The 10965-nt window shown below is 40.1% G+C and overlaps 1 protein-coding gene across 1 annotated transcript in view; it reads right to left on the reverse strand.

The window, feature by feature from the left end:
- Positions 1-2437: 2437 nt before the first annotated feature.
- MAD1L1 (MAD1 mitotic arrest deficient-like 1 (yeast)) overlaps positions 2438-10965 on the reverse strand; it is a gene marked incomplete at its 3' end in the record, with an annotated part of 34493 nt that continues 25965 nt past the window's right edge. The window contains exon 9 of the mRNA XM_010012044.1: positions 2438-2524. Coding sequence (XP_010010346.1) covers positions 2438-2524 — 87 coding nt within the window. The remainder of the gene's footprint in view (positions 2525-10965) is intronic.

Genomic DNA, 10965 nt, shown 5'->3' on the forward strand with positions numbered 1-10965 from the left:
AAGCAGCTGAGCTAGAGCTGTCTCCAGGGTTTTCTCAAGAAAGAGAAGACACCTTACAAAGCAAATTGTTCCCTTGTGATACCTTGTCCATGCCTGGTTTGTTTTCTGAAGTGAAGTCCTGCTCATAGACTGCTACAATAGCAATTAGCTCCTGCTTCATTACCAAGCATCTCCTTTTGCCAAAAAGAAAGACAAACATGAGCTGCCAAGTTTCTATCACACTCACAAAGCAATGTGGGAAAGGTACCATCAGTGGGAATAAAAACCTGGAAGACTGCAGTGAAAGGACTGAAAGAAAGAATAATCAGTTTACAAAAAACCCTTCCAGGCACACTTCTGCCTGTGTTTAAGAGCTCAGTAACAATCAAACACACATGCAGTGTACAAAGACTCAATACAAGCCATTTAGGGAATGTTGAATACCACACTCAAACCTCTTCTGCTACGCTGAATTTTGCACAGGTAGGCCAGGACTGTCTGTGATTCTCCATTGGTATAAAACTAAATTCAGATACCAGCTTCTGATGAGGTTTTCTTAAGCATCTACCAAATCATTAATTTTAATGGAGAAAATTAAATCAAAGCTTCGTAGGGTAGGCAAAAAAAAAAATCTTCTTTGTACTGCACATTGCTCTAGACACACATAACCACCGACTTCATAAATCAGACATAGTGGTATCAGTACTGAAGACTTGACACATTCCAACTCAGAGCAAAAGAACTTGTGGTTGAAAAAAAAGAAACAATAGAAAGCTGAATAAGTGCTGGGCTCCATCACTAGAGGGAGTCATGATCACATATTAAGTTACTGTAATACGCAGACCATTCTGACCACAATCGTGAAACAAATAAAAAGCTAAATCTGCAGAAGAGTCAGGGAAAAGAGAAAATTAGATTTGCTTCCTTAACAAGGTTTTATTCCCAAAGACCTTCTCTTGGGAACTTTCGAATCATCTGTAATGAAAGGGTTTTAAAAATATATCTTATTGCCTCCGTTTCCAGACAGAGTAAGGTATGTGACAGGAGAGAGCTGAAATTATCAGTTTCAGAAATTACTCACAGCATTGCATCAAGAAAATGTGAGAATTTTAATTGAAGCAACTTTACAGCCCATTTCACTTCAAATCAAAAAGTAATCTTAATCATGTTTTTATTTTTTAACTAAATTGGCACAATTACATCCAGCACGAACAGGCACTACCAAAAGGCGGCTTTTGCAACAGATGATTCCCTTTGGCCATTAATACATTTAGAAAAAGCATTTCTCTGACAGGCTGTGAGAAGCAGCCTAAAACCAAAAATAAATCAGGAACTCAAGCATAACTACCATTCTTTCATTTGATCATTTCATCAGCTGCAGCTTTGAGGGTTTGCTTGCTTTATTTTTAATATATGAAATGTCTTTTTTATATTGGTGAGGTATTTTTCACCCTTTTAAACTTCTTAGCAGAAACCACAGAACAATTTGGCTAGCTGCACTCACAGGAATTTGCACTTGGCTCGAACAATTTTACAACTGACTAAATAGTTTCATTAAGAGCAGCAGCACACACAAAGCTTTTAAGACCCAGCTTGAATCCTTCCCATCACTAGTAAGGCAGAGCCCAGACCACGATCATCTCTTGAACCAAAATCTACCACAGACCTCAAGAGACACATTAGCAAATGCAGCCCAAGACAAACTAAGAGTGCTTGTCCAGTGCTCGATTACTTAGTAGTTGATTGCTTTACGTTCAACACATTTACACTAAATTCTCCACACATTTTTTGCTCAGACAAGTCAGCTAACACCCTGGCAATGCAAATAGTCCAAGAGCCCTTTTAAAAGAGAGAGTTATTGTTTTTAACAGGAACAGACAATGGGTTCCTAATGTGAGGAAATAAAACAGTGTGGGAAGCAAGAATATGTGCACCAAGAACGAGAAGCACTTTTTGGCACTACAGAACCATGTTAAGATCTCCCTCTATAAACAGACTGCTCCTCCCAAAGCCTAGCCAAAATTGCAGACAGACTTTTCCACCATCATCTACACAAACTGGTCCTTTAGGTAGTCAAATCACAGTCCTCAGAGCTCTTACTCCCTTACCCATACACAGGTGACTACTTTGCACATGTTGTTTTGACATTCCCTTTCAAGATGAAGTTCTCTGGGAAAGCAGCTCACTTCCCCTTGTGGTGAGCGCTTTAGCTCATAAAATAAAGCTGGAAAAACTCTTCACTGCATCCACCCACAGTTCTTCATCTTTATCTTCCTGCAAGGACTTAAGTAAGCAATAAACTCTTCATCAACATGAGACAGAAGGTAGCATAGAAGGCTCCACAGAACAGCAAGGAAACCTAAAGAGCAGCTCTCTCAGTCTGCAATCCTTGTTTTCTTTCTACGTGCTTTAATAAACCAGTGTCTTGCTAGTGGCAACCACTACTGGTATCACTCACCTGCTCGTGATGGAAGAGTTCTGCTCTTTCAGCACCAGCTCCCTTTGCTGCAGGGCCACAATTTGCCTTGAGAGATCATCAGGTGTCCTACACAATTAAAAACAAAAAGAGAAGCTTTTAGCAAATCACTGGTTGAAAAACCTGTGTTCCGTACATAACCACGAAAAGGTCTCACCAAAAGCAGACAAGGCAATTTCATCAGGCCAAAGTTACTGCATCCCCTTAGAACACCACAGGGTTGCATCCTGCCCAGCTTAAGTAAAAGCTTGTTTTAAATCTATTGCTGTAATCACCAGGTCACAGCATCTCACTACTGTGCACTTAACCCACGAACCAACTCTGAAGCCACAGAGACAGCAAGACCAAATCTGCAGCGCAAGCAGCCTGCACAAAAACATTCCTAGCAGATGAATGGACAGCTGATCACTTGAACACACACATCTTGTTTTCAACACACATACAACGAGGTGCTCACCTCCTCCTCCCCATCCTAGTGCTCAGCACAGACACACAGGGGTGGGTACACGCAGAGTTACTTTAACTGCTGTTCAACCACAGAGTCTCAGTGGAGCATGATCACAGGATTATTACCGGCAGGGTAAGGAGGAAATGTACATATAGACTGTACAATTCAACAACTCTGGCTACTGCTGAACACCCTCTGGTAGTGCAGAGGTTCAGCTACATCACAGGTGACTCAAAGCAGTGTTCCCACACAATTACCAGTGTGCTGAGTTCAGTCCTTCATACAAGCCATGACTCCAGAGCCATAAGGGGAAATGCACTAGTAATAATCCATCAACTGCAGGTAGCACTTCAGATCCCACTCTGATAACCTTTTCTTGTCAAAGAGATCAAAGATTGCTACAGATTTGCTAGCAACAGCTCTGCAGTTGTCAGGAACAGGTTTCTTTTCCCATCAAATCCAGGGACAAGTTCTTAAAGCTAGTGGAATGGGATCAAGCAAGTTTTGCAGAAGTGAAATCTGTAGAAACTCATTCTGTCATGTCTCCCAAGATGTGAGTCAAGGCTTCACGGTTGCTGGAAGATGAAATTAAGCCTGGTCAGATTTACATTACTCAAATACAACCCTGAAACAAGGCTCCTACCACTCCAAAAACTGAACAGAGGTAGATGTGCCTCCAGCTTGACCACTGGGATTCTGACTAAATCTAGGACTAAAGATGCTGTCTCTGTGATGATGCCACTTTTCAGCCAAACACACATATACAGAAAGGCATCACTTCTTCCTCTTTGTCACTTCCAGCCAGGTGAAAATTGGCTGGACTCTGACTGAGCTGATGCAGTCAGGATTCAATTCCAGAAATCCCAATTTAAAGGTTCCTGGGTTTTGCTCCCAGAATTGCACACTGGTAGCCTTCCTCAGCACAAGATTTTGAAGCCTCTAATACCCACTTTTGTTACATATAAGTTTTAACAGTTAATACATTACAGAACAGATGAATGTGGTCTCCCCTCAGGCAATGGAGACACATACTGCAGCAGACAGAGATCTGACAGAACAGGATGAAACAGTATCCTTCAAAAGACATCACACCCGATGGCCAAGGAAATCATGAGAAGAAACCAAGACACAAACATGGAAGTGGCTTGACTAAACCATCTAAACTCCACATTCTGATAACAAAGGCAGCTTTAAGCCAACACCTGGGCTTTCAAATGTGTTGCTGCACTAGATAGCACACTTCAAACTTCTGAAGCAGAGCCTGAAGGGATTTTTAATGTAAGCAGTTCCCCATGTCTTTAGTGAGGGCTACCTGATGGCTGCGCATGAGAGCAAACACTGAAACAGCAGTTAAATCCAGCCTGATGCAAGCCATGTCTCCACATACCCCAAGAGCAAGGCAAACACAACACTGGATTCTTGGAATCTCAGCTCTGAAAAGCTCAAATCTAACACTGCTCTAACTTTGCTTTCCAAGTTGGAGGACTCAGGTCCTTTCTCGTGGTACATAAATGGAGAATTAAATGATAACATATGCCAGAAAATGCTCCATAATGTCTGCAGGGAGGGGAAATAGCAAAAAACTTCGAAGAGGAGTCTATAAAGCAACAATCTGATTTCAACATGGGTTCTATCTGCAGGAAGAAGACCTCTGACTCAAGATTTTTTTCCCACGAATTAAGGAAATAGGTGTTCTCTTTCACAGTAGTTTCTAACTAGAAAAATCTAGGCATAACGTAAGGATAACATAAGATAAGGATAAAGGCAACTTTGTATTAGTGCTGATGAGAAAAAAAACTATGTTAACCTTTCCACTTCATCCCCCTTCACCTACTGGAGCTAATGAGAAGCTAAAAACCAGAAAAGATCAGACAGAAATGGTCTGGGTATGCTCAGTCTGCTTGGCAAAAAAGCAGCTGTAAGCAGACACGCCAGTTTCAGCATGGACAATCTCTGTAAAATCTAATGCCAAGTCAATGAGGCTCTGAAAAACACCATTCCCAGCCTCTCATAATTCACCCAAATATAGCAGATTCATCACAAGGATAGTTAGTATCAGGCATCTCTCTGGCCATGTTGAGTGCCAGCCCCCAACCCCAGAGTTTGGTCCCTAAAATATGAAAATGAAATGTTTGGTCAATGAAATACTTGCACAGATTTTTTTTAAATAGGGAATAAAAGTATAGTTGGCTTGATTTTTTTATCTCGTTTTCTCAGAAACTCCAACCACAAGCTATCAGGACTGAGAGAGAGAACTGAAATTAATCCAGTAGGAAAATGAGAAGAGATTCTAAAAGCCACAGATTTGTATTAGTGATAACTACTGACAGATTTCCAATGAAAACCACTCATTCTTATCTGTTCAGCAATTCAAATCAACAAGCAGCTTCCAATCTCAGTTCCAGCAACTGGCAGCGACAGGTTTATACTTAGTGTTGGAGGAGGTTTCATTGGCATTAGAAACTTTTCTCTTTAAAAAAAGTGGAGCAGCACAGATATAGAACAGAAAAGTCAAAGGGTATTCACCCCCTCTAAAGAAGAGCTCACTTTCTGTAAAACCAAATCATACCAGGTGATCAAAGACAGCCCTCGCATGCACCCTGCTGTTAAATACCTTTCCTGAGAGGTTTCAAAGGCTGTTTATGAGGTCTACATCCTACCCTGATCACAGACAATTTGGCAAAAGCCAGTTTAACACAGTTCAAGTAAAGGAATGACACTGCATGCATGACAAAAGTAAAGCAGATGAGCTTTCAGTTTGAACAGAACTGATCAACTCCAAAGCACCTGCAAGCACCACGCACCCCTCATCGCTGTACAACACACTCGTGTTTCACAAGTTTCTGAGAACAATGCTGCATAAAGAGAGAAATGGCAGCACCCCAACACCACACAACATGTTCTGGCCTTGAAAGCCACTGTCTGATGGGCTAGTTGAACACCATTTTTGCTAAAGCTCTTTCCATTCCCTATGGAAGACTTGCTATCAAAGTCGGTATGAAAAGGCCAAGCACTGGGAGAATCTGTATGACAATACAGCTTACCATCACTGCTTGAATCGCCACAGCTACTTGAGAGAAGTTTGAAACTCTACCTTCACATAAGCATACCCAGAACTCTCTGCCTGAAAAGCTGCTGTTTTATGCACTGTTTGCCCTGCAAACCCACAGACACCTTCCTTTCCCATGCCCCATCCCTGGCAGTATTCAAGGCCAGGCTCGACAGGGCTTGGAGCAACCTGCTCTAGGGGAAGGTGTCCTTGCCCATGGAGCTAGATGAGGTTTAACATCCCTCCCAACCCAAACTGTGGCATGATTCCATGATTCTATGTAACACTGGAGACCATAAAACCATGGAAAAACCCCACACTTAAGTTTGCACAAGCCATGCAAAATCCTGTAAATGAAACACTTCACAGCCATGACTCAAGAGCAGCATGTTATTAAAACCAAATTATGTGCTATGTCATTATAAAGATAACATGCAGAACAAATGACAATGTGGCTCCCAAACTGCAGGTGAAGATTAAATCTGACTTCAGTTCCTGGGTAAGGCACAAGGAGCCCAGTGTTGTTTCTCTGTCCACCATCCCATCCTGAGACCACATTTCCTTCTGTATGAACACTGAAGAAAAACTTAAAACCAACCAAACCAGGAAAATTTAAGCCTAATTGGGAAATAAGGTTTTTTGCCCTCAAGGAGCAAATTAGCCCAGCATAGCTTAGCAGCACAGCAAGGCAGGAGAGGGACAAAACTGCTGTTAACCAAAGCACTTTGGCTTCCTTTGAAGTGCAGATAATTTGAAAAGAAGCAATTTGAGAATGATAGAAGTCTAAAACTGTTCAAATGAAGTGAAAAATTGACTTAATGGGATGCCCATCCAAGTCATTCAGTGACTTTCAGGCACCCCCTGGTACTCTTTTTTTAAGAAGGGAAATGACTGAAACATTTTATGCCTTGTTTTTTTCATGCACACAGCTGACATTTCATAGGCATTTGCAGAAAGCTCTGTGGAACTGTCTTGGTTCAGGTTCTATTATCATTTCGGTATAAACTATCACAGTTAAACACTGAGAATTAGCTGCTGAAGTAACATTAAACCAAGACTCAGTAAACAGATGAAGATGTTAAAGTAAAATTTGGAATATTTTTTAATTCATAATTTATTAGAACCTCAACTTCTTATTGCTTTTATCAACTGTTTCAAAATTCATAGCAAAGCAAGAGGTTTGATAATAGCTACATATCTGACATTAACTGTGGAAGTGCAAGATGAAAGTCAAGCTACGTAGAAAACCAAGCACGTGGTCAGCACTTCAGAGGACTAAGTTCTTCACTGCTTCTTTTAAAAGTTAAATTTGCTTGAAAATACCAAACTAGTAACACATTTATGATACTAAGTTTCTGGAAGCCTATTGAATTAACACTTCTTTCTTTAGTTTTAATTCAATATGAATACACAATGACAGAGATTCGGTTGTCTCAACTAAGTCCTATTAAATTGAAACTGAACATTCCCTGAGTTTTGGCACAGCATTTTAGCTGGATCCATAAACTGGTTTACACTTAAGCATATTTAGCTGACAAAGACCAGATACAGACATCTTTACTAGCGCGTTTACCAACAGAATCAGGCAGAGGAAGGGAGGGCACATCAGCTTCTTTCTCTTCACTCCAAGAAAATACCTCTTTTATTTTGCATTGGGTGGAGGTTTTTGTTGTGGTTTAGTTTGGTTTGGTTTTAATGGCAGTCTCCTTAAAGTATAAAATCTGTATTTTGTTCCTTACTTGTATGATGTATAAGAAACACAAGATTTTTAAATTCTCCACTCTAGGAAGGACATTAAATTCTTCTTTAAAAATAGAAAATCTTGTTCCTAGGCAGGAAAACAACAGCATCTGAAGAACAAACACAGCCTGATAACATGACAACAACAGAAGACTTTTAGAAAGGCATTTTAGTTGTTTTAAATATTTCTGTGTGATGAGAAAGGCTGTGGGATGTCTGTAATAGTCTCTTCCTGTGCCTTTGAAGTAAGCCTCCCAAACATCCTTTTTGTGTATTTGAGCTCTACTTTAACTCCTCTATCTCTGGTTTACAGGACTCCCCCACTTCTTACACTTCACCAGTAAGTCCAAAAGCAGCTCAGTTCCAGTGACAACCTGTCCTTCAATAAAGTACAGCAAATAGCAGTAATCACAACAGCACATACACACTTCCCAAGATACAGCAACATGGAGTTCTTAAGTTTAATTTGGTCATATTAGCTCAAAGTTTGTATCAGAAAATGCAACTTGCTTCACATCCCTATCTCCTTGAAACAAGCATCACCTCCCTGGGAGCAAACTTTAGCTCCCCTTTGCCAGGCTAGAAGAAAACACTGCCACTAAAATCTGGTGTCCTGGCTTGGAAGTTCTGAGAATTAAGACTCACAACAGGACTTCTCTTGCAAAAAAAGGACCTCCAGTTCAGTAGTTACACCTATTTGTTAAGGTCTTCATGACTGCATCCTCCCTTTCTATTGCTGACTACATTAACTAAATCATATGGTAAGAAATTTGCTACACACATTGTTCACAAAAATAGACAGTCAACATTTCTGAGGCAATTAGGACATATTTAGTATTTTATAACACTTTAAAAGGTTTTAAAGAGCAATCACTTACCTTTATTCATGCAAAGAAAGGTGCTAAGTGCTGTCAAAAAAGCAAACTTAAGGCATACCTTAGACTGCTTCTTCAATAAACTGCACACTTAATGTTTTATGTACAAAGTGAAGAGAGGAAACCTGAAGTATACACTGAAAGCAAAAAGCAATCTCAGTTCCTGAGGTTCCCTTCATTTAGAAGAGAAACCTTATGTTTGTGTATAGATAGAATCAACAAATCCAATTGCTCTCTACCAAAGCAAATGTCCCTATTAAGCACTTGAAGCAGAACAACAACTTATAAACACTTAAAATGCTTTCTTACAAACAAGTGTCTTGACAATTCTAAAGACAATTGATATGTCTCTTGAAGCAAAATTAGCAATTAATCCAATCAAGACAGAATTTGAAGAGGGGAGGGAAAAAAAAAATGGAAGAAAACTATCTTAGGCTCCAGTCAATAGACTTCTTTGGGTTTGAAATTAAGTCAGTCATTTTCCTCCCAAATTTAACAATATGTCATCGTAACAACTAACCTTTCAAGTTTCATTTCTACTTTAAAGATGTATTTAAGAGCTCAGCAAGAGAAACTTAATCTTACTTTTGAAAAAAAACTAATTATTTGGCTGTCATTTCAACATGCCAAACTCCTTTCTCATCCCTACCACTGCTCTACTAGCAAACACAGAACAGACCACTGGAACTCCATATGCACATACAATGCATAGTTGAATGTAACCTTACAAGTGAAAGGCTTTAATAGACCAAGGAGGGGGAATGTATACATAGCAGTGTCAAACCTGCTGATTTGGAAGGGAAGATTTAAAAAAGTCAGATTTCTTTATTTACTTATTTTAATCTTCTCCCAGAAGCCAGGTCACTGCAAACTGAATCACATGATGTTCAACTTAGAGCTTCCAGAGTTCATTATGCAACAAAAGCAATTTTCTATAGTTTGATGGCAAGTGTTAGAGCACATGGCTGAGCTTGTTACACAGCAAGCTCAGAGTGTTGTCTTACCAAAAGGGATCCAGCTCACCCAAATCATCATTGTAGACTTCCAGGCTTCTCGTCTCTGGGTGCACTTCAGTGAGAGCAGCAGAGCAAATCTAATTGCCTGTGGCCACTGAAGTGGCAGTCACTGGGGTTGCTTAGTTCATTTTGTGTCACAGGAGGTCTGAACCAGCTCTTTCAACAGGAGGCTGTTAACTGGCTCTGCTGTCTTCTCATTAAAACATATCCTCAAGCTCTCATTGAGCTCACAGTGCTACACTCAACAAGACAGGTAACATCAGCCACATGGAAAAAAGCAATGAGGGGACTCACGGGTGAGACACATGAACTGTCAGTCTGGTTCTCAAAAGCTGGTGAGAAGTCAAGCTACTTATGTGCAAGAGATCCACCATCACGTCATCATTGTGGGTTTTGGTGTTGATGAGTAATTGTTTGCTATCTCTCAAAGGCTTGTTTTAGTACTGGCAAGACTGGAGTTCATCAAGAGTCAAAACAAACCCATGCTTGAAACAGCAAAAAGATGTTCTACCACAGAGAAAGTATATAAGGAGCAAGGGAAATGGAATTAACTAGAGAAACAGAGTAAACTATCTTGAGCTCTTACTGATGACAAATACATCCCCAACAAGCTCAATTTGTACTGCTGCTAACCCACAGGAATGGCCTTTAATTGCTCTGCTGTTTCACATTACAGCTGACCACTTGGTATGGAGCAAAACATCCTTGGCTCTCCACTCAGTGCCACTCATTGGGGCTTTAGGCACAAAAGCCAGTGATTTGTAGCATAAGGAATAAAAATACAAGTTTTGACTCTAAACTTCTTTCTTCTGCTTGACATATTCAACACAATCAAAGCACACTCTGCCATGCCCTGTTCTTAAAAAAACAACCCACAACTCATATGCATCCAACACACCCTTCTGACAACTTCTACCCACATGGAAATCACTAACACAGAGACATCATTTTTCCAGTTAAGTAGAGCTTCTATTTGATAAAAAGGAAGCTAACACTGTAACCAAGACGAGATACTGACAGGATATGTAGTTTTGGCTGTTTTACAGATCTCACTAAATTGATAGTCTTGTTCTTTTGAAGCCTGACTGAGATAAACCTGCAGAATATTAATGTCCCTAAATTACTGTATTGGTTTCAACATCTTTATTGATCACATTGTTTTCCCAGGCTCTTATCAGCTGCAAACACTAACCAACAGTAACACAAAATCCCTAATCTTGAGCAAGAGGAAATACTACTACTGACAGCCTACGGGTCCTTCTAAGAGTCTAGACCATATTTTCAGCTACTTTTATATAAAAGTAGATTTAACATCCCATATATTATTCTTATTTACTTCTGATTACAATCACATACCTCTTCAATCTCACGGCAGGGATACC

The sequence above is a fragment of the Nestor notabilis genome, unplaced genomic scaffold (assembly GCF_000696875.1).
Source record: "Nestor notabilis isolate BGI_N333 unplaced genomic scaffold, ASM69687v1 scaffold8253, whole genome shotgun sequence".
Taxonomy (NCBI): Eukaryota; Metazoa; Chordata; class Aves; order Psittaciformes; family Psittacidae; genus Nestor; species Nestor notabilis.